Source organism: Schistocerca gregaria, chromosome 1 (genome assembly GCF_023897955.1).
Source record: "Schistocerca gregaria isolate iqSchGreg1 chromosome 1, iqSchGreg1.2, whole genome shotgun sequence".
In the NCBI taxonomy this organism is placed as follows: Eukaryota; Metazoa; Arthropoda; class Insecta; order Orthoptera; family Acrididae; genus Schistocerca; species Schistocerca gregaria.
This window is the reverse complement of record NC_064920.1, coordinates 497473850-497498537: the sequence shown is the minus strand read 5'-3', so window position 1 is coordinate 497498537 and position 24688 is coordinate 497473850. Positions and strand designations below refer to the sequence as shown.

Here is a 24688-nt window from a genome sequence, read left to right as displayed (position 1 = left end):
ATAGGCCATTTGACAACTCCTGTGAAAGTCAGTCTACATCTACATGATTACTCTGCAATTCACATTTAAGTGCTTGGCAGAGGGTTCACGAACCACAATCATACTATCTCCCTACCATTCCACTCCCTAACAGCGTGCGGGAAAAACGAACACCTAAACCTTTCTGTTCGAGCTCTGATTTCTCTTATTTTATTTTGATGATCATTCCTACCTATGTAGGTTGGGCTCAACAAAATATTTTCGCATTCAGAAGAGAAAGTTGGTGACTGAAATTTCGGACTTCCATGCCAGTTGAATCTATTACATCATCAGTCCACCTTCTTACCAGTCTTCCTTTCGATCTATCTGCATGGATCATACCTTTCATTCTTTTCTTTTGTATTCTATCCTTTGCCAATCTTTCCACGTGTCTTAGCCATCGTATTCATTGTGATTTGACAAATTTTGCTATATCTCTTCCTTTTATTAATGCTCATACCTCTGTGTTATAGCATATCTCCAGCCTTCTTCCTCCCTTATTTGGCCATAAATTTTACATGGTACTATTTCCTTGAAGGTTCTTAGAATTTTTCGTCATCTTCTGTCAGCTTCCATACCTCTGACAGCTGGTTGAATTAGGGAGTTATACATTAGCTGTCTTGTTCTTCTCGTATACAGGCTGTTTGTGAAGAGTTTTAAATTTGCAAATTCAGCTCTGTTTCTTGCTTGTAACCTTTTGATTATAGCCTTTCCAAAGCTGTTATTGTTATTAAGGTTCCAAAGTAACTTAAAGAAGACACTCCTTTGAAACATTTCCCATTTATACAGGATGTCCATAATTAGAGCTCCAGTTTCTAATGCTGTAGAAAGGGAACCACTCCCCAGAATGATGCCAAATTCGAACAGCATATTATTGGAAATAATAATAATAATAATAAAAATAATAATAATATTAACAGAAGTGTGCATGGAGCTAAATTGGAGTAACTCAAAACCCCGTAATAACAAAGTCGAACCAAAATCAAGAATTTGGCTAATGACATTTAATGTAAATTCTCTCTTAAAAATGTGAAAACTGAAAAACATCTTGGACAAATCCAGAGAATGTAAAATCAAAATTATCGCATTTCAGGAATCACGATATACAGATGAAAATCCTTTTGATTCTGAAGGATACAGGGTATACAAAGGAAAACCTGGAAAACAAGCCATGGCAAATTGTCCACAATTTGGAACCAGAGTTACAGTAGATACATCAATACTTGATTCAGTCACGACTTTCAAATCTTACTCAGGCCAGCTTTCCACAATGACAATAAAATCAGCTAGTAAGATATACACCCTATTCAACGGACGTGCACCAACTAACATCACTAACAAAAACAAGGTAGAAGAGGTAGAAGAATTCTGGAACCAGTTAGGTAATATTCTCCAAAAAATCCCAAATAACCATGTCAAAATCCTTATGGGCGATTTCAATGCACAAATTGCTAAAGAAAAGAAATATCGATATTGGATAGGTAAATGGTCAGGGCACACACAGACCAACTGGAATGGCATGTGACTCACTGAAATCTGCAAAAACCACGACCTATTTTTCAAATCAACATTTTTAAGAAAAGACTCTCGAAAACCAAAACTTGTATGTCACCTAATCCATTACTAGGTGAATATCAATTGGATCATGTAATGATCTCCCATGTAAATACAGTAGAAATCATGAAACTTAAATTCCTTAATGGACTAGACCTGGATTCTGGCCATTACCCAACAAAATTCTCCCCAGATGTCATTCCAGAAAAAAGAAAATTCACTAAGAAATCTCCACACTTTAAATATGATGTACAAAAGATAAATGGTAATGAACAATTTACAAAAGAAACACAAAATTGGCAACAACTGCAAGCAAGACTTTTAAAAGCAGCTGAAACTAGCACCACAAACAAGAACACGTAAACACCCATGGTGGACTGATGAGTGTGACCAACTGATAAATCTCAGACAACAGGTGTGGAAAAGTTGGTTGTGGAACAAAAATCAAAAGACCCTGGAAGATCTCAAAGATACCAGGAAAACAGTCACAAAAGCAATACAAACAGTCCGTAAACAACATGAAGACAAAAAATTGCAAGACATAGAAATTGATTTGAAGAAAAACAATTCCCGAAATTTTTACAGAATATTCAAACAAAAATCAACAAAGTACCCTCCTCCATCACCCCAATTCAAAAATGAACATGGGGAAACTGCCCATACCAACACCGAAAACTGTGAAATTCTTGCAAAATACTTTTCTAAATTACTGAATTGTGGAAAGCCTGCAGAAAAATTTGAGTTCTGTCATACAGGAGATTAAAGGGATAATTCAGTCACTGAAAAATAACAAATCATCAGGAGAAGACCACATCATTGCAGAATTATGGAAAAATGCGGGAGAAAATCTTATTGCAAAACTCAAAGAAATTATACATGAAATCTGGAAAACTGAATAAATCCCCATATATTGGAAGACAGCAATCATACATCCTCTGTACAAAAAAGGAAGTAAAACAAACCCCAACAACTATCGAGGCATCTCTTTATTGTCAATAATATACAAAATTCTGTCTAAAGCCCTACTAAACTGAGCAGAACCTCAGCTGGATTCAAAATTAGGTGAATACCAAGGTGGATCCAGAAAAGGTCGATCATGCATAGAACAAATCCTTAACTCAAAAAACTCGATGAAATATTTGCATAGTACTTCAAACAAAAGTTATATCATCACATTTATCAGCTTTAAAAAAGCATATGACAGTATAGACCAAGAATCCCTTTTTGAAGTGTTAACAGAATTTGGACTAGATCAAAAGACAACAAACATCATAAAAGAAACACTCATGGAGACCAAATTCAAAGTAAAATTTATGGGATAAATGAGCACAAAATTTGAAATAGACACAGGAGTATGCCAAAGGGATGGGCTGTCCCCAGTGCTTTTCAGTTGAGCTCTTGAAAAAGTTGTTCGTGAATGGAGAAAAGCAGGTGCACTAGCACACAGACTGGGACCAAAATGTAAGGGCATAGAATTAGACTGTTTAGCATTTGCTGACGACATGGCACTGATTACCCAAGACATTACCAATGCACAGAAACAGCAAGAGCAGGCAGCAAAAATAGAATTATAAATTTCATTTGAAAAAACAAAATTTATGACTGATCAAAGATGCACCTTCTGATCTCAAAATTGGTAATAACTACATATCTCGAGTAAAAGAATTTAAATATTTAGGTGAATGGATTTGCAGAAAATTGTAATGAAAAGAAATCTTTCAGAACAAGAGTCCAGAAAATGGAGACGACGTTTCCGTTAACCAAAAACATTTACAACAAAAAGAGTCTCTCGTGGAACTGCAAAATACGACACTACACAACAGTAATTAAACATGAAGCTCTCTACGCATCTGAGACACTAAGCCTTCAACACAGAACACTAAAAGGGGAATTAAGAAGTGAAAGAACGTAAGATAATGAGGAAAATCCTACGACCAAGTACTAAAGATGTTGTGCATTATCCGAAACCCAATACAGAAATATATAAAAGTATCTCCAAAATAACAGACACAATGCACATGAGAAGAATCCAGTTCATGGGACATTTAGAAAGAATGGATTCAAACAGATTAACGCACAAAATCCATACATTTTTAAAGAACAAAACTACAAGACCGAACTGGTACAAACAGACGGAAAAAGACCTGAGAGAACTAGGGTCTCCAAATCTAAATGACAGAAATGTAATCAGAAAAATCACAAACACACTGGGTTTTGAGGAAGAAGAGAGAAAAACTAACCGACATATGCGATCTATGCAATGAAAGCTAGCCCATTCGTTGCTTATGGAGGAAAACTGGGTGAAAAGGAAGGCCAACAAATGTTGATTACGCGTGGTCCTAAGTGATCCATTCGCGAAGAAGAAGAAGAATTAACAAAAATTTGACCAGTAGATGGCAATGTAAGTGTCAGAATATGCACACCACCAGACATGTGGTACACAACTTTTCCCTCAATTTGTGTCCAAGGCATCCAACATGACTGTCTCCATGAAGGATTCTGCGCCACTGGTAATGCTTTCTTACAAGAATGGTGACTGTGCTGCAGCACCCCTGGAAATGTTCTGAACACTTAAGGGTATGAATAGAAGTGTTGGTCCGATGTCTGCAAAGAGCCTGGAGAAAATGATTACAGAATTCAAAAAGACTGATTCTTTTGAAGTACAACTTGGCAGAAAGAGGAAAGCAGTTAATTTGATGTCTGTGCAAGATTTGGCCACAGCATTGCAGGAAGGATCAAGCAGTGATGTTCAAACTTGCAGTACACGGGGAATTGCCGAAATGTTGGACATGCCTGCAAGAATGGTTCATGAAATCGTACAAAACACCCTGCATTTCTATTGATACAAAATCATCCATTTTCATGAGTTTCTTCCTGCTGACCTGCCAGCAAGACCAATGTTTGCTCTGGAATTTCTTGCTCACTTGCAAGTGTACAATGAATGGCCATGGAGCTTCCTGTGGGCAGACAAAGCCCATTTACATCTCCAAGGGCATGTACATATGCAGAACTGTATAATATGGACAATGGAAAATCCTCACACACATCAACCGGTACAACTACATTCTGTAAAGGTGACTGTGTAGTGCAGGTTGATGGCCTTGTTTATCACAGTGCCATATTTTATCGAGGAGAAGAGTCTTGTGGGTCTTGTTACCTGTACTGTCACTGGTAAACGCCATAAGAGTCTTTTGCACACCAATGCCATTCTATTCCTTCGACAGCATAGATGTGTGGGTAGGATCATTTTTGTGCAAGATGGCTTTCTTCTGCTGCACATTGCACAGGCTGCTGAGGCGTTTTGGAAATTCTGTCACTTTCCTACAGTCTGGCAATCCATATCACCTGATCTTAATCCATGTCATTTCTGTGGAGTTGTCTGTGAGACATTGTGTTCAGTACTCCAATCACAAACATAGTTGAATGGAAGGCATGAGCAGTGCAACACATTCTGAATGTGACCACTGAGACACTCCGATCTGTTGTGGAGTGTGCTGTTTCTGAATTTCAGTGTGTGTCAGAAAATGGTGGACAGCATACTGAACATTTCTTGTGCCTGTCTCATAACAATTAAAAACCAATGTCATATTCTTTTTAACTCATTTTTTGGTAACAGGACAATAAACAAATAATGTCTTTTTTGTTTTTATGTAGTTTTTGGCCCGACATTTAACGATTGATTTTTTCCCATCTGATTTGGTACAACCTCATGGTGGATGTCTCACCTTACTAAAAGTGCCACAACTGTTAACTGCTGAACTTGAATAGTCATGCCCACTGAACAGTGCAGATGGTGTAATGTGCAACTCAAACCATAGCCATCATATTGTGATTCTGGTTCATCTGTCATTTGTAGCCAACCCTATTTATGATGCATACAGCATCATTTAGCACTTTTTTTAAATTTATTTATTTTAACATTTCCTGTTTCCCTGTGTGTTAATAATATGCTGTTCAAATTTGACAAAATCTAAGCAGTGGCTCTCTTTCTACAGCCTTTTTAAACTTTTATTATGGCACCCTGTGTTCTTATGGCCCTAGGGTGTGACATTACCATATATTTTGTTTCCTTTTAATTAACCATGAGGCTAATTTTTAATGCTTCTTACCCTTTGCCAAGTATGTTTCTTTAAGTGTGTTGGAATTTCTTCCTACTACTGCAGTGTCATCAGCATTGCTCACATCTGGCTAGTTTTCATAACTATGGTACCACTTTTATTGATCTTGTTTATTATGCTGTGCTGCTCTATATTGAATAAGAGAGTGGGGAGACAATCACATTGTTTCACTCCTTTATTGAAGGAAAATCTTTCATTCATTTTGTTAAATACTTTTACATCAGCTCTTGTCTCTTGTTATCTTAAGCTGTCAGTGGCATAAAAAATGCTTTTGCCCCCGACCCATTTCCTTCGCCATGCACACCATGGTAAAAGCAAAATTGCAGTGATGACAGGATCAAGGCATTGTTTCTCCTATTTCATCAAGTCAGTTAGCCACCCCTTTGGTGCTGATTTTGATTTAAACTGATGATGAATGCGCAATGTGTCATGGATTCTTATTCCTTTCCATGCCCCTGTTGCGCCAATTACCTTGATGATAACTGAGTTACAGGTCGTACTCAGGAAGAGCATCTATGAAACCTAAGTCAGTTCTCCAATGCCTCCTGGAGACGGCCTACCTTGCAAACTGGAAAAGTGCAGTTTTCTCCTCAAATGAGCATGTTATGGGATATTTGCTTAGCAAAGATGGTCTCGTTCCTATGGGCAACCACATCAAAGCCTTATGCCATATAAACCACTAACCCTGGCTTATGGTGCAAACTAGTGGGGCTTTGGTGCCTTCTTGCCCCATCAAAACCCAGATGGCACCAAACAGGTCATCGCTTATGCCTTGAAGACACTTTACATTGCACAGTATGATTATTAACTGGTGGAAAAGAAGATGCTAGCTATTATTTTCAGAGTGAAAAACTCCATGTTTCTCTGTGTGGGGCATAGTTCCTCCTCATCAATGAACACAAGCCATTGGTTTCATTATTTGGCCCTTATTCCCAGCTGCCAGAGAGTCTGTCCTCCCCCCTCCCTCCCCCACAGAGGTGGCCTCTTTTTCTTAGTAGATATTGCTATGAATTTGTTACTGCTCCACCACCCAGCATGCCAATGCTAATGCACTGCGCACTGTCGCTGCTACCGCTGGGTCCCAGTTTGGAGTTCGATCAGCAGGAGACTCTTGTGTTTGTGTTGGATCATGACTTGGAGCAAACCCTGCTGAATTTTCCATTGACAGCATGCAAAGTCACAGCTGCTGACCTAGTTTCCCAGAAAATAATTTTGGCTTGGGCTGGCTGGAGCGCATCTCTTCAAATGCAGCCCAGGTGTTGCGTACATTTTTTGTCGTACGTGATAGGCTCAATTTTGTGAGTGGATAGGTGGCCACTCCTTCAGCAGGGTTCAAGCAGGTGCACAGGGAAGAAGGTTGCTAGTTATTTGGAGCTTCAACATTAGGCACATTATGGAATCCCTTTGGGAAATACTGTCCAGAGCTGGAAAGAAAACCAATGTGTACTCAGTATATCTGCTGGGGTGGCTCATCTCTGATATTTGGTGGCCTCCAGGCCCTGCCTGTGGCTATCAAGCCAGCAGCACAAGTTGTGGATCACGTCAGCAACAATGACATGTGTCACTTGGGTTCTTAGGACATCCTCAGTTCATATGAGTGGCTGACAGGAGTGATGAAGACTGCTGGCATTGTGTATGTGGTGAAAGTAGAGCTGGATGAAAGTAGAGCTCAGAATTTTCAACATATTTCTTAGAACTGATGGGTGTTCCCTGGTTTGGAGCCGTGTGGAGGGTCTCAACCAAAGGCTCCATCGATTCTGTGATCATTATGGCTACAGACCTCTAGACCTTCATTATTGGGTAAAGAATTGCAGCACTCTTCTGCAGAGGTCAGATGTGCACTATACGAAGGAAGGAGCTACTTGGACAGCAGAGTAATTGCGAGGTGCATGTGGTGTTTATTTCAGACTAGGCGATAGTTTGAGAGCCTCTGACCTGTACTCACCAGGCAATACACAGAAAGTAAAATCAGATTCCGTGTAAAGTGAGGACACTTCGACTGCCAACATTTTAACAATAAATTGTCTAAGAATTTGTACCAAAGTTCCTGAACTTATTGCCCTCCAGGAAAGTTGTTGCACCCATATTATTCTTGGAACAGAGAGCTGGCTCAAATCCAAAGTAGAAAGCTCTGAAATGTTTAGCAAGGCGTGAAACATATACTGAAAAGACAGATTAGACTCCATAGGAAGGTGAGTGTTCATTGCCATTTACAAAAATGTTGCATCCGTAGAGGTTGAAGGTAGGCCTGACCGTGCAGTTACCTGGACTCAAGTAGCATGTCTAGGTGAACTTGAGTTAATTATAAAAAAAATTTATCTGCCATCTGATTCCACCATAACAACAACACCATAACAACCCCATAACAACTGTAGAATCATTCAGGGAAGTCTATGGGCAGTAGTGCAGAAATACCCAAATGATGTAGTATTGGTTGGAGGCGACTTTATAAAGTACCAAGTATAGACTGTGCCATCCATGAATTCACTGCAGCTGGTACAGACAGCAGTCCTGTGAAATATTTTTTATCTTTTTCCCAAAAACTACCTTAAACAACTAGTTCAACAGCCTACCTGCCAATCTTGTAGCTACAAACAGGTCTGACCTTATCAACAGTCTCAGTATAAAGACTGGCATTAGTGATCATGATGTCATCATAGTGATGATAGTTACTAATGGTGATAAATTACTCAAGAAGGCTAGGAGAGTATTTATGGTAGAAAAAGCAGCTAAGCATGTTGTTAACATCCCACTTAGACAATGAAAGGACATCATTTAGTTCCAGTATGATGGATGTACAGGAATTACGCACAAAGTTTAAACTGATTGTTAATCACACTCTGGAGAAGTATGTGCCAAGTAAGTGAGGTAAAGATGGAACAGACCTTCCATGGTTTTAATAATCAGATTTAAAAATGCTGTGGAAACATAGATTGTTGCACTCTCCGTTAAAAAAGGAGTGCACAAACATCAACATGCAAAAGTAAGTAGAAATCCGTGTGTCCTTACTCATTGATTGTCTGGTGTGGCAATAGAAGACAGCAAAAGAAGAGCTGAAGGTTTGAACTTCATGTGTAAGAAATCATTCACGCAGGAGGATCACACAGACTTCTGCATGGAGGACATAGAAATAGTGATCCTTGACATAAAGAAGCAACTGCAAAAGTAAAAAACAAATAATTGCCCAGGTCCAGATGGAAGCCCCGCTCAGTTTTACTGAGAGTACTCTATGGCACTGACCCCTTACTCAGCTTGCATTTATCATGAATCTCTTGCCCAGGACAAAGTCCCATTAGCAACTTGAAGGAACCATAGGTGACACCCACAGAGCACATTCAGCAGGATGCCCAGATACCTTTGGCTGCAAGGTATATATCTTACAATAATAATTAGTGAATAAGAATAGAAAGAATAAGTACAAATAGTTCAGGCAACAAATTACTGGATATTTTTTTCATTACTTCTTATTACCTATTAACTTTAATCATTGCTTGCAACACGACCCCCCCCCCCCCCCCCCCTCGCTCCGCTTCCACTTTTATGTATGTATAATTTTTTTTAAATTTCATCTTTCTTTTATTTTTATTTATATAATTATTTATTTATTTATCCTTTTTTTACAGGAACCTAATGCTAATAGTGTTGCATGGAATACTCATTGTGAAGCAATGCTTTGTTTTTCTGGCAACAATGTTCTCAGTATAAAAGTTGACATGTTTCCTGTTCATCAGCAGAAATTACAGGTAAGCTCATTAAATCAAATCTTCACTAAGAACTCATGTTACCATCATTTGTCACAGTTTACTGTGATCATTTGTAGTCCAGTTCTCTGTTGTTGTAGAAGTTCTATCTTATTGCTGTATCCTGACTGCCTTGTCAGAGAGCAAAATTATCATAAATATCAAAGAAGCATATGACAGTTTAAAAACAGATATTTTTTTTGTAAATAAAAATGCCTCTCTTGTTGTATTGTGTTTTATTTTCCCAGGTTTCGTTTCACCTTTTTTCACTTTTGGGCATCATCAGTGGGCTCTATAATGATACAGTTATGATACACTTTTGTTTCGAGGTTTATTATTAGCAGATTATAAAATAGTTCATTGCTCGCTTTTTTATGTAAATAAGTGATGAAAGGAGAAAATATAAAAATGCAGTAAAAGAAGCAGGCAAAACGGAATGCGAACGTCTCAAAAATGAGAGCAACAGGAAGTGCAAAATGGCTAAGCAGGGATGGCTAGCGGACAGATGTAATGATGTAGACGCTTATCTCACTAGGGGCAAGATATATACTGCCTAAGGAAAATTAAAGAAACCTTTGGAGAAAAGAGACCCACTTGTATCAATATCAAGAGCTCAGACGGAAACCCAGTTCTAAGCAAAGAAGAGAAATCAGAAAGGTGGAAGGAGTATATAGAGGGTCTATACAAGGGCGATGTACTTGAGGACAATATTATGGAAATGGAAGAGGATGTGGATGAAGATGAAATGTGAGATACGATACTGCGTGAAGAGTTTGACAGAGCACTGAAAGACCTGAGTCGAAACAAGGCCCCGGGAGTAGACAACATACCATATCAACTACTGACGGCCTTGGGAGAGCCAGTCCTGACAAAACTCTACCAACTGGTGAGCAAGATGTATGAGACAGGCGAAATACCCTCAGACTTCAAGAAGAACATAGTAATTCCAATCCCAAAGAAACAGGTGTTTACAGATGTGAAAATTACTGAACTATCAGTTTAATAAGTCACAGCTGCAAAATACTAACACGAATTCTTTAAAGATGAATGGAAACACTGGTAGAGTCCGTCCTTGGGGACGATCAGTTTGGATTGCGTAAACATGTTGGAACACGTGAGGCAATACTGACCTTACGACTTACCTTAGAAGAAAGATTAAGGAAAGGCAAACCTACGTTTTCAGCATTTGTAGAAACCAGATGGCAGTTATAAGAGTCGAGGGGCACGAAAGTGAAGCAGTGGTTGGGAAGGAAGTGAGACAGGGTTGTAGTCTCTCTCCGATGTTATTCAATCTGTATATTGAGCAAGCAGTAAGGGAAACAAAAGAAAAACTTTGAGGTTCACTGATGACATTGTAATTCTGTCAGAGACAGCAAAGGACTTGGAAGAGCAGTTGAACGGAATGGACAGTGTCTTGAAAGGAGGATATAAGATGAACATAAACAAAAGCAAAATGAGGATAATGGAATGTAATCAAATTAAGTCGGGTGATGCTAAGGGAATTAGATTAGGAAATGAGACACTTAAAGAAGTAAAGGAGTTTTGCTGTTTGGGAAGCAAAATAACTGATGATGGCTGAAGTAGAGAGTATATAAAATGTAGACTGGCAATGGCAAGGAAAGCATTTCTGAAGAAGAGAAATTTGTTGACATCGAGTATAGATTTAAGTGTCAGGAAGTTGTTTCCGAAAGTATTTGTATGGAGTGTAGCCATGTATGGAAGTGAATCATGGACTATAAGTGATCTGGACAAGAAGAGAATAGAAGCTTTCAAAATGTGGTGCTACAGAAGAATGCTGAAGATTAGATGGGTAGATCACATAACTAATGAGGAAGTATTGAATAGGATGGGGGAGAAGATAAGTTTGTGGCACAACTTGACCAGAAGAAGGGTTCGGTTGGTAGGACATGTTCTGAGGCATCAAGGGATCACCAATTTAGTATTGGAGGGCAGTGTGGAGGGTAAAAATCGTAGAGGGAGACCAAGAGATGAATACACTAAGCAGATTCAGAAGGATGTAGGTTGCACTAGGTACTGGGAGATGAAGAAGCTTGCACAGGATAGAGTAGCATGGAGAGCTGCATCAAACCAGTCTCAGGACTGAAGACCACAACAACAACAACAACAACAACAACAAGCTTGCTTTTGTTTATTGAACATTTTTCTTCCCACTTTTCATTTCGTTTGCACCTGTTGTTTTGATCCGAGAATATACATAACAGTAATATCGACATAACTCCTTTGAGTTCACTGTGTATCTCATACTGTTTGATTTGTTTATATACACATACATGTCGCCAATCTGAAAACTAACATCTATTCATTTCTGTTAGTATATATATCTGTGTGTGTGTGTGTGTGTGTGTGTGTGTGTGTGTGTGTTTGATTTGAGTTGGGGTTTAAATGTTTTGTGGAGAGGTTCATGGATGGGTGAGTAAAAAGGGGATTGGGATTTATTATTATTATTATTATTATTATTATTATTATCATAATCATTATGATAATAGTCCTCGGTTGTAGTGTTACTTTATTATTTTATCTGTTAGTGCAAACAATGAGTTGTTTGGTTTTGTGTATGTGGTAATTTTCTTGTAGGGTTAGGAGGTGTTTTTTATTGTTGATTCTAATTATTTTCACATCTTCTTCTCTACTGGTTGGTTTGTGATTTTGTTCTCTTAGTTGTTCTGCAAATGCGGAGTGGTTTGTCCCATACTTTCGGGCTCTCATGTGTTCTTTGTATCTGACATCAACCAACATTTTAAAAAGACAGGGAAGAAATATCATACACAACAGACAATTCTATCGAAAAATACACTCCAAAACTGACAAAAAAGGAGATATATAGCAGAAAGCAGGTATATATCAATTACAGTGTAACACTTGTGATGGCAGATACATAGGACAGAGAGGCAGAGCATTTGATGCCAGATACAAAGAACAGATGGGAGCCCGGAAGTATGGGGCAAACCACTCTCTATTTGCAGAACAACTAAGAGAACACAATAACAAACCAACCAGTAGAGAAGAATACATGAAAATAATTAGAATCAACAATAAAAAATACCCCCCAACCCTGCAAGAAAATTTACCACATACAGAAAACCAAAGCAGAAAAGAAAAGCTTGTTGAATGATCAAGTACATATACAAACAACTCATTGTTTACACTAACAGATAAAAATAGAGTAGCACTACAACAGAGGACTCTTATCATAATAATAATATATATAGTGAACTTAAAGTAGTTATGTCAGTATTAGTGTTATGTATATACTAGTGACAGAATACTGATAATGCATCAAAACAACATGTGCAAACAAAATGAAAAGTGGGAGAAGAATGTTCGAAACACAAAAAACATGCTTAATGTTTTGTAAGCAGAGTGGCAGTACAACCACCATGCAACTAGATAAGAGGAAACACCGCTTCCGACTAAAAACAGGAAGAGCCATAATTAATCACTTATTTATGTAAAAAGCAAGCAGTGAACTGTTTTATAAGCTATGAATAATACTTATCAAAACAAAAGTGTATCGTACCTGTATCATTATAGATCTCACTGATGATGCCTTAAGGTGAAATGCATCTGGGAAAATAAAACACAGTGCAGCAAGAGAAGGCATTTCCATTTACAAAACAGATATTTCTGTGCTTGCTGCGGATGATGGCCACACAAACAAACTCATTATAGATATTTTTCTCCACAAATCAAGAAATCTTAGCTGTCCAAGAAAGAAGCTGGTTACGGAACAGCTTGTCTAATTTAGGAATGGAAAGTTTTCACCATGCTACAAGGAATAATGATGGGCACCTATTGTTTCAATGGCCTATACCTCACTGCCCCCCCCCCCCCCCCCCCCATGAACCATGGACCTTGCCGTTGGTGGGGAGGCTTGCGTGCCTCAGCGATACAGATAGCCGTACCGTAGGTGCAACCACAACGGAGGGGTATCTGTTGAGAGGCCAGACAAATGTGTGGTTCCTGAAGAGGGGCAGCAGCCTCTTCAGTAGTTGCAAGGGCAACAGTCTGGATGATTGACTGATCTGGCCTTGTAACAATAACCAAAATGGTCTTGCTGTGCTGGTACTGCGAACGGCTGAAAGCAAGGGGAAACTACGGCCGTAATTTTTCCCGAGGGCATGCAGCTTTACTGTATGATTAAATGATGATGGCGTCCTCTTGGGTAAAATATTCCGGAGGTAAAATAGTCCCGCATTCGGATCTCCGGGCGGGGACTACTCAAGAGGGTGTCGTTATCAGCAGAAAGAAAACTGGCGTTCTATGGATCGGAGCGTGGAATATCAGATCCCTTAATCAGGCAGGTAGGTTAGAAAATTTAAAAAGGGAAATGGATAGGTTGAAGTTAGATATAGTGGGAATTAGTGAAGTTCGGTGGCAGGAGGAACAAGACTTCTGGTCAGGTGACTACAGGGTTATAAACACAAAATCAAATAGGGGTAATGCAGGAGTAGGTTTAATAATGAATAGGAAAATAAGAATGCGGGTAAGCTACTACAAACAGCATAGTGAACGCATTATTGTGGCCAAGATAGATACGAAGCCCACACCTACTACAGTAGTACACGTTTATATGCCAACTAGCTCTGCAGATGACGAAGAAATTGAAGAAATGTATGATGAAATAAAAGAAATTATTCAGATAGTAAAGGGTGATGAAAATTTAATAGTCATGGGTGACTGGAATTCGGCAGTAGGAAACGGGAGAGAAGGAAATGTAGTAGGTGAATATGGATTGGGGCTAAGAAATGAAAGAGGAACCCGCTTGGTAGAATTTTGCACAGAGCACAATCTAATCATAGCTAATACTTGGTTTAAGAATCATGAAAGAAGGTTGTATGCATGGAAGAACCCTGGAGGTACTAAAAGGTATCAGATAGATTATATAATGGTAAGACAGAGATTTAGGAACCAGGTTTTAAATTGTAAGACATTTCCAGGGTCAGATGTGGACTCTGACCACAATCTATTGGTTATGACCTGTAGATTAAAACTGAAGAAACTGCAAAAAGGAGGGAACTTAAGGAGATATGACCTGGATAAACTGAAAGAACCAGAGGTTGTACAGAGTTTCAGGGAGAGCGTAAGGGAACAATTGACAGGAATGGGGGAAACAAATACAGTAGAAGAAGAATGGGTAGCTTTGAGGGATGAGGTAGTGAAGGCAGCAGATAATCAAGTAGGTAAAAAGACGAGGGCTAATAGAAATCCTTGGGTAACAGAAGAAATATTGAATTTAATTGATGAAAGGAGAAAATATAAAAATACAGTAAATGAAGCAGGCAAAAAGGAATACAAACGTCTCAAAAATGAGGTCGACAGGAAGTGCAAAATGGCTAAGCAGGGATGGCTAGAGGACAAATGTAAGGATGTAGAGGCTTATCTCACTAGGGGTAAGATAGATACTGCCTACAGGAAAATTAAAGAGACCTTTGGAGAAAAGAGAACCACTTGTATGAACATCAAGAGCTCAGATGGAAACCCAGTTCTACACAAAGAAGGGAAAGCAGAAGGTGGAAGGAGTATATAGAGGGTCTATACAAGGGCGATGTACTTGAGGACAATATTATGGAAATGGAAGAGGATGTGGATGAAGATGAAATGTGAGATACGATACTGCGTGAAGAGTTTGACAGAGCACTGAAAGACCTGAGCCGAAACAAGGCCCCCGGAGTAGACAACGTTCCATTGGAACTACTGACGGCCTTGGGACAGCCAGTCCTGACAAAACTCTACCATATGGTGAACAAGATGTATAAAACAGGCGAAATACCCACAGACTTCAAGAAGAATATAGTAATTCCAATCCCGAAGAAAGTAGGTGTTGACAGATGTGAAAATTACCGAACAATAAGTTTAATAAGCCTAAGCTGCAAAATACTAACACGAATTCTTTACAGACGAATGGAAAAACTAGTAGAAGCCGACCTCGGGGAAGATCAGTTTGGATTCCGTAGAAATGTTGGAAAACGTGAGGCAATACTGACCTTACGACTTATCTTAGAAGAAAGATTAAGGAAAGGCAAACCTACGTTTCTAGCATTCGTAGACTTAGAGAAAGCTTTTGACAATGTTGACTGGAATACTCTCTTCCAAATTCTAAAGGTGTCAGGGGTAAAATACAGGGAGCGAAAGGCTATTTACAATTTGTACAGAAACCAGATGGCAGTTATAAGAGTCGAGGGACATGAAAGGAAAGCAGTTGTTGGGAAGGGAGTAAGATAGGGTTGTAGCCTCTCCCCGATGTTATTGAATCTCTATATAGAGCAAGCAGTAAAGGAAACAAAAGAAAAATTCGGGGTAGGCATTAAAATCCATGGAGAAGAAGTAAAAACTTTGAGGTTCGCCGATGACATCGTAATCCTGTCAGAGACAGCAAAGGACTTGGAAGAGAAGTTGAATGGAATCGATAGTGTCTTGAAAGGAGGATATAAGATGAACATCAACAAAAGCAAAACGAGGATAATGGAATGTAGTCGAATTAAGTCGGGTGCTGCTGAGGGAATTAGATTAGGAAATGAGACACTTAAAGTAGTGAAGGAGTTTTGCTATTTGGGGAGCAAAATAACTGATGATGGTCGAAGTAAAGAGGATATAGAATGTAGACTGGCAATGGCAAGGAAAGCATTTCTGAAGAAGAGAAATTTGTTGACATCGAGTATAGATTTAAGTGTCAGGAAGTTGTTTCCGAAAGTATTTGTATGGAGTGTAGCCATGTATGGAAGTGAATCATGGACTATAAGTGATCTGGACAAGAAGAGAATAGAAGCTTTCAAAATGTGGTGCTACAGAAGAATGCTGAAGATTAGATGGGTAGATCACATAACTAATGAGGAAGTATTGAATAGGATGGGGGAGAAGATAAGTTTGTGGCACAACTTGACCAGAAGAAGGGTTCGGTTGGTAGGACATGTTCTGAGGCATCAAGGGATCACCAATTTAGTATTGGAGGGCAGTGTGGAGGGTAAAAATCGTAGAGGGAGACCAAGAGATGAATACACTAAGCAGATTCAGAAGGATGTAGGTTGCACTAGGTACTGGGAGATGAAGAAGCTTGCACAGGATAGAGTAGCATGGAGAGCTGCATCAAACCAGTCTCAGGACTGAAGACCACAACAACAACATACCTCACTCCTAGAAGTACACTTTAAAAGCCTTAATTTGATTTAAACTGGAAAATTATTGTGGCATATCACTATTAAATACAGTGTATAAGATCTGTGCTAGAATAATAACCGAAAGACTAAAACCCATAAAGGAGTGCCTGCTGTCAGCAGAACGAAATGGATTCACAAAGGGGAGGAGCTGGACAGCCAACATATTTATGCTACAGCAAATTATAGAAAAACATAAGAATTCAATAAAGAAACACACATCCTTTTTGTCAATTATGTAAAGGCTTTTTATGAAGTAAATAGACAGCTGTTGTGGAAAATTTTAATAAGAATAGGTATACCAATACACATTGTACACGTAGTTCAAAAGATATATGGTAATACAAGAATCCAAATAATTGGGGATAATGAAGAAACAACAAAGGTTATTAATTTAGGAGTTAGACAAGGTTGCAGCCTCTCTCCACTGCTTTTTAATACATACATTGACAACATTATATGGCTGTGGAGAATGAAACTGAAGAACTATACATACAACTTCAACTAAAAAGATTACATTATGACTTTGTTATTCGCAGATGACCAAGTGTTAATGTCGACTAATGAAGATGGACTGCAGAGAGCTGCCTATGAACTATACCAAACATGCCAGACATGTAATATGTCAGTATCAATACAAAAAACAAAATCCATGGCATTCTGTGGAAAAAATCCAGGAAGAACAAAAAAAATTATTGACAACAAGATTATAGAGCAAGTAGATAGATTCAAATTTCTAGGAACCATGCTGTCATACAGGGGAGACTAGATCAAAAAGATCAATTTGAGAAATTTATCTACTTAAATGGCACCATCAGAATAGCCTTCCCCCCCCCCCCCCCCACCCCCACCCCCCAATGTAAAGCAAGAAGAGAAACATGTGTAAAATTTTATAAGGTTGTGCCTGTACCAACACTGGTACATGGAAGTGAATCGAAAGATAAAATAAGATTACAAGCCAATGAAATGAAATTCATCAGTTACATAGCAGGATACACCAAGCTAGACTACAAAAGAAATACAGATGTCAGGAAGGAATTAAATATTTTCGATATAAACTGTAAGATTGATGAAGACCGACAAAAATGGATGTACCATCTGTTACGAATAGACAAATCATGATTACCACTACATTTTTGGCGATATACTCCACAAGGTAAAAGATGCATTGGAAGACCTGCAAAACAATGGAAGGACCAGATGTAGCTGCAACAGGCTAAGGGAAATCCTAATGCATGACGGAAGAAGAAGACTGGAATATTAATGTGTAACCTTCCACCTATGGACAAAAGTTGTCTGAGCAAGTTCGACAAACTTCTTTTCTTCTTGACACTACATAGGTGCCCATTAAATCTCCTTTCAATAAAGTCTGTGAAGTGTGATTACTAGAGACTGCATTGTATGCATCTGCATGTTGCATATGCATTTGCTTATTTGGCTCCTTTTCACTGGCTATTGCACGTTTTAGCTAGAAACTAGGGACGATGCATATTTTCATTCTATGTTTACAGTATTTTAAAAATTTAAATGGGCAATCTCTAGCTCGATCTAGATTTGACGTCTTACAGATTGTCCGTGACCTAAAACTGCGACCAATCGCTGAGAGGCCACTGCCTAGCAAAATCATTATAGAAGAGGAACAGGAACAGACAGAGAGAGTCAGTAGTCCTGCACCCATGCCCCTGGTTAATCCCCTCCACTGCCATACCCTAGGCATCGGCAACAATGAAATAAACTGTGCAAGCTTTTAGTCGCATGCCCATTGTTTCAGTTTAGCTTTCTTTTTACTTGTACACAGTTGGACTTGTGTACAACGTGTTGTGTGTAACGTTTTGTGCACTATGCCTTCCGAAGAAAGAAATGTTGTTTCATGGACAGCTGCCCATCCTGGAACATTTACACATGACAGAATTGTTTTATATTGTCGAGTTTGTGAGAAACACGTTTTGCGCAAAAAAAAAAAATTTCAAATAGACCAGCATGTCAAGACAAGTCTTCATAACACAAGAATGCAGAAGAAAGGACCATGACAATAACTTCTGACAACAGCAGGTTGCAGTAGCAGGGATATGTCCAAAGGTAACCAAACATGTCAGTTTAACATGGATCTGTTTGAAGCATTCATTGCAAGTAACATTCCTCTTCTCAAGCTTACAAACTCTATCCTCGAAGGCTTCCTGCACAAATATTACTTAAATTAAAATATACCAGATGAATCAACATTGCGTAAAAGCTACATACTGACAATTTACATAAATGTTCTGGAAGAAATACGAAGTGAACCAAGGACAGCATTATCTGGATTTCAGCTCATGAATCTACAGACAATTGCAAACTTTATTGTTAGTTCTTTCAAAGAAGAGCCTCCTTCTTCCTATTTCGCAGCTTGCAAAGAACTTGAAAATGTAAATCATTCTACGATCGTCAGATTTGTAAATGATGGTATTAGAAAAATATTTCCAGAATCTTCTGCAGGTGAAAGGGTGTTTGTGTTTATTTCAGATGCTGCTCTCTATATGATCAAAGCGGGAAAAGTCCTCCGAGTATTTCGTCCCAATTTGATCAACATGACATGCTTTGCTCATGGAGTACATCGCCTTGCTGAAGAAGCACATTCCATATTTGCGAATGTAAATAAAATGATTTCATCCACAAAGAAAGTGTGTCTAAAGGCTCCTGCTCACATAAAGACCTACAAAGAAAAACAACCGAATGTGCCTTTACCTCCCAAACATGGTTAAAAGCTGTGTTGTTTTACAGTGAACATTTCGAGTCCATTAGAGGGATAGTAAATGACTTCGATAGTGCAGAGGCTTTAGCAGTTTGCCAGTGCAAGGGATCTTTTAATGATTATGGTATTAAAAAAGACATGGCTGTGATTAGCACTCATTTTTCCCATATATCTGCAAGTATTAAAAAGCTTGAAACTCAATGTTTGGCGTTGAATGAATCTGTTCAATTAATGAAGAAAATTATTCTTGTGAACTTCTCATTGCCAGAGGTATTCCCAAGAAAAATTAAAGAAAAATTTGAAAACACTTTCAACAATAATCCAGGCTTTGAACTCTTGTGCCAGATTTATAGTTTTATTAATGGGAAAGGTGAACTTTTACCAGAAACAAAAAGTGCCAAAATAGCATCCAAATTCAAATACTGCCCAGTTACCGTAGTTTATGTAGAATAGTCCTTTTCTGCTTATAAAATTGTTTTGAGTGATCAGAGATTCAATTTTACTACCGAACATTTGGAACAGTATTTGGTTGTTAATATTGACAATAGTAGAAAAATGTGAAGTAAATTGTAAATGATGCTTTGGTCCAATAGCATTAATTAAAAGTTAATGCTGTTTGAAAAATTCATCATTGTGTGTTGTTTTTTAAATAAAATATTATGGAGTTTTTGATCATGCCCCCCTGCATGCAATATATCTCGAAGTTGGTCCTGTACATATCGATTTTTTTGCTCGACTCACTCGCATCACATCTGTTTGTTACCTACAACAATGCTCACCATTTTGCAAATTTTTAGAAAAAATCCCAGAAAGGCCCCCGTCCTAATGCGTACCAGACATTATTCAGAAAATGAGAACAGCATTCTAAATTTAAGGATTTTTTGCGTAATTGAAATGCACAGGTTTCACTTTGAGATATAATGCACACAGTAACTACCATGTTGTTTTAATTATTTGATCTTCCATATTTTGACACTTTTCATGCATATTTTAAGGTTTTTATGATGCATATACTCCAGTCTCTAGTCATTACGTATGAAGAAGCAGACAAATTTTTACTTAAAAATATGTCATTCATATATCCCTTTGCACTCCAAACTGCAGGTATACTAACTTAATCTACCAGCCTGTTCTTCGCCGTGCCAGTTTACGACACCATTCCTGTCCTCCCCCACTCTAGTGATTAGTTATAGAACATTAAATCACCTACTATTTTGTGTTGTGGTCAACTTTTCCACTGTTTAATATTGTGCTGTGTTTGGCAGTTTAACTGACTGAAATTGATTTAGAATTTTATTTTTTAATATTATTTTGAATTCCTATGGAGAAACAAGCATTTTCTAATGTATAAATTGATTTCTTTTCAGGGTTTTGTTGTTGGTCTTTGTGGATCCAAAGTATTTTGCCTCCATGTTTCTACAATGTCAACAGTTGAAGTGCCTTTGTCTGCTCCTATGTATCAGTATCTTGAGAAAAAGCTTTACTAGTAAGTTACATTTTTTTTTTTACTGATTTTCAAAGTAAATGGTGGATGTATAGTAGCCCGCATCTTGTGGTCGTGCGGTAGCGTTCTCGCTTCCCACGCCCGGGTTCCTGGGTTCGATTCCCAGCGGGGTCAGGGATTTTCTCTGCCTCCTGATGGCTGGGTCTTGTGTGATGTCCTTAGGTTAGTTAGGTTTAAGTAGTTCTAAGTTCTAGGGGACTGATGACCATAGATGTTAAGTCCCACAGTGCTCAGAGCCATTTGAACCATTTGATGTATAGTAACTGTATAATTTCTGAGACTCTTCAGTTTCTCCCAATGTACATGATGGGAATTAATTCATGGGTGAGCGGCATTTTCTCAGTGCCCAATGGGCACTGCCTGTTGGACACTGAGATCTGGCCCACATCTGTTAATTCATTTCATTTATAATATTTATCCTACGGATAGAGATAAAGAACCAAAATTTATTTCCTGTTAACAGAACTCTCAGAACACCCACTAGAGACTTGAACTTTTATAGGTCTACATGTATACACAACCTACAATTCACTGTGGAATGCATGTCATAGGGTATTTACCATTTTACCACTTAAGGATTTCTTCCCATTGCATTTGTGTATGGAATACAGGAAGAATGACTGCTCCGATGCCTCTGTGCACACTGTTATTTGTCTAATCAAGTCTTTACAGTCCCTGTAGAAGCATAACATAGGGGTATCAAGTATACTCCTAGATTCTTCACTATACTGGTTCCTGAAACTTTGTAAGTAGGCAGCCATGGGATAATTTGTGTCTGTATACAACAGATTGCCAATTCACATTATCCAACATTTCTGCGTTGCTCTCCTATGAGTTAAACAAACATGTGACCATTAGTGTGGCCCTTCTTTTTATACATTCGGTATCCCCTGTTACACATACTTGAGCAATATTGTAAGGTGGGATGCACAAGTGATTTGTATAAGTCTCCTTTGTAGACTGCATTTTTCCATTATCCTGTCAGTGAACCAAAGTAGGCCACCCACGTTATCTACAATCAAGCCTATGTAATAATTCCATTTTGTATCTCTACAGATAGTTGCTACAAATTGGTGCTACAGAAGAATGCTGAAGATTAGATGGGTAGATCGCGTATCTAATGAGGAAGTATTGAATAGGACTGGGGAGAAGAGGAGTTTGTAGCACAACTTGACAAGAAGAAGGGATCGGTTGGTAGGACATGTTCTGAGGCATCAAGGGATCACCAATTTAGTATTGGAAGGCAGCGTGGAGAGTAAAAATCGTAGAGAGAGACCAAGAGAGGAATACACTAAACAGATTCAGAAGGATGTAGGCTGCAGTACGTATTGGGAGATGAAGAAGCTTGCACAGGATAGAGTCGCATGGAGAGCTGCATCAAACCAGTCTCAGGACTGAAGACCACAACAACAACAACAACAACAAATTGTTACACCCAGGTATTTGTGTGAGTTGGCTGATTCCATTAGGGACTCCTATATATTGTAGTCATGTTGTTGTTGTTGTTGTTGTTGTGGTCTTCACTCTAGAGACTGGTTTGATGCAGCTCTCCATGCCACTCTATCCTGTGCAAGGTTCTTCATCTCCCAGTACCTATTTCAACCTACATCCTTCTGAATCTGTTTAGTGTATACATACCTTGGTCTCCCTCTGCGATTTTTACCCTCCACGCTGCCCTACAATACTAAATTGGTGATCCCTTGATGCCTCAGAATATGTCCTATCAACCGATCCCTTCTTCTAGTCAAGTTGTGCCACAAATTTCTCTTCTCTCCAATTCTATTCAATATCTCCTCATTAGTTATGTGATCTATCCATCTAATCTTCAACATTCTTATGTAGCACCACATTTCGAAAGCTTCTACTCTCTTCTTGTCTAAACTATTTATCGTCCATGTTTCACTTCCATACATGGCTACACTACATACAAATTCTTTCAGAAACAACTTCCTGATTCTTAAACCTATACTCGATGTTAACAAATTTCTCCAGAAATGTTCCTTGCCATTGCCAGTCTACATTTTATATCCTCTCTACTTTGACCATCATCAGTTATTTTGCTCCCCAAATAGCAGTACCCATTTACTACTTTAAGCGTCTCATTTCCTGATATAATTCCCGCAGCATCTCCCGATTTAATTCAACTACATTCCGTTATTCTCGTTTTGCTTTTGTTGATGTTCATCTTATATCGTCCTTTCAAGACACTGTCCATTCCGTTGAGCTGCTCTTCCAGGTCCTTTGCTGTCTCTGACAGAATTACAATGTCATCGGCGAACCTCAAAGTTTTTACTTCGTCTCCATGAATTTTAATACCTACTCCAAATTTTTCTTTTGTTTCCTTTACTGCTTGCTCAATATACAGATTGAATAACATCAGGGAGAGGCTACAACCCTGTCTCACTCCTTTCCCAACCACTGCTTCCCTTTCATGCCCCTCGACTCTTATGACTGCCATCTGGTTTCTGTACAAATTGTAAATAGTCTTTCACTCCCTGTATTTTACCCCTGCAAAAATGTGGGAAATTAAGGAGATGGGACCTGGATAAACTGAAAGAACCAGAGGTTGTACAGAGTTTCAGGGAGAGCATAAGGGAACAATTGACAGGAATAGGGGAAAGAAATACAGTAGAAGAAGAATGGGTAGCTCTGAGGGATGAAGTAGTGAAGGCAGCAGAGGATAAAGTAGGTAAAAAGACGAGGGCTGCTAGAAATCCTTGGGTAACAGAAGAAATATTGAATTTAATTGATGAAAGGAGAAAATATAAAAATGCAGTAAATGAAGCAGGCAAAAAGGAATACAAAAATGAGATCGAGAGGAAGTGCAAAATGGCTAAACAGGGATGGCTAGAGGATAAATGTAAGGATGTAGAGGCTTATCTCACTAGGGGTAAGATAGATACTGCCTACAGGAAAATTAAAGAGACCTTTGGAGAGAAGAGAACCACGTGTATGAATATCAAGAGCTCAGATGGCAACCCAGTTCTAAGCAAAGAAGGGAAGGCAGAAAGGTGGAAGGAGTATATAGAAGGTTTATACAAGGGTGATGTACTTGAGGACAATATTATGGAAATGGAAGAGGATGTAGATGAAGACGAAATGGGTGATACGATATTGCGTGAAGAGTTTGACAGAGCACTGAAAGACCTGAGTCGGAACAAGGCCCCCGGAGTAGACAACATTCCATTAGAACTACTGACGGCCTTGGGAGAGCCAGTCATGACAAAACTCCACCAGCTGGTGAGCAAGATGTATGAGACAGGCCAAATACCCTCAGACTTCAAGAAGAATATAATAATTCCAATCCCAAAGAAAGCAGGTGCTGACAGATGTGAAAATTACCGAACTATCAGTTTAATAAGTCACAGCTGCAAAATACTAACGCGAATTCTTTACAGACGAATGGAAAAACTGATAGATGCGGACCTCGGGGAGGATCAGTTTGGATTCCGTCGAAATGTTGGAACACGTGAGGCAATACTGACCTTACGACTTATCTTAGAAGAAAGATTAAGAAAAGGCAAACCTACGTTTCTAGCATTTGTAGACTTAGAGAAAGCTTTTGACAATGTTGACTGGAATACTCTTTTTCAAATTCTAAAGGTGGCAGGGGTAAAATACAGGGAGAGAAAGGCTATTTACAATTTGTACAGAAACCAGATGGCAGTCATAAGAGTCGAGGGGCATGAAAGGGAAGCAGTGGTTGGGAAAGGAGTGAGACAGGGTTGTAGCCTCTCCCCGATGTTATTCAATCTGTATATTGAGCAAGCAGTAAAGGAAACAAAAGAAAAATTTGGAGTAGGTATTAAAATTCATGGAGACGAAGTAAAAACTTTGAGGTTCGCCGATGA

At 38.8% G+C, this 24688-nt stretch overlaps 1 protein-coding gene across 2 annotated transcripts in view; it reads left to right on the top strand.

Annotated features, from left to right (window-relative positions):
• The window catches only part of LOC126353939 (intraflagellar transport protein 122 homolog), a 247092-nt gene that overhangs the window by 88235 nt on the left and 134169 nt on the right, over window positions 1-24688 (top strand). For both annotated transcript variants that reach the window (XR_007565246.1, XM_050003221.1), the window contains exons 11-12: window positions 9314-9433; window positions 20701-20819. Coding sequence is in view for 1 of the 2 variants with exons in the window: in XM_050003221.1 (XP_049859178.1) it covers window positions 9314-9433; window positions 20701-20819 (239 nt within the window). In the remaining variant the exon portion in view is untranslated. The remainder of the gene's footprint in view (window positions 1-9313; window positions 9434-20700; window positions 20820-24688) is intronic.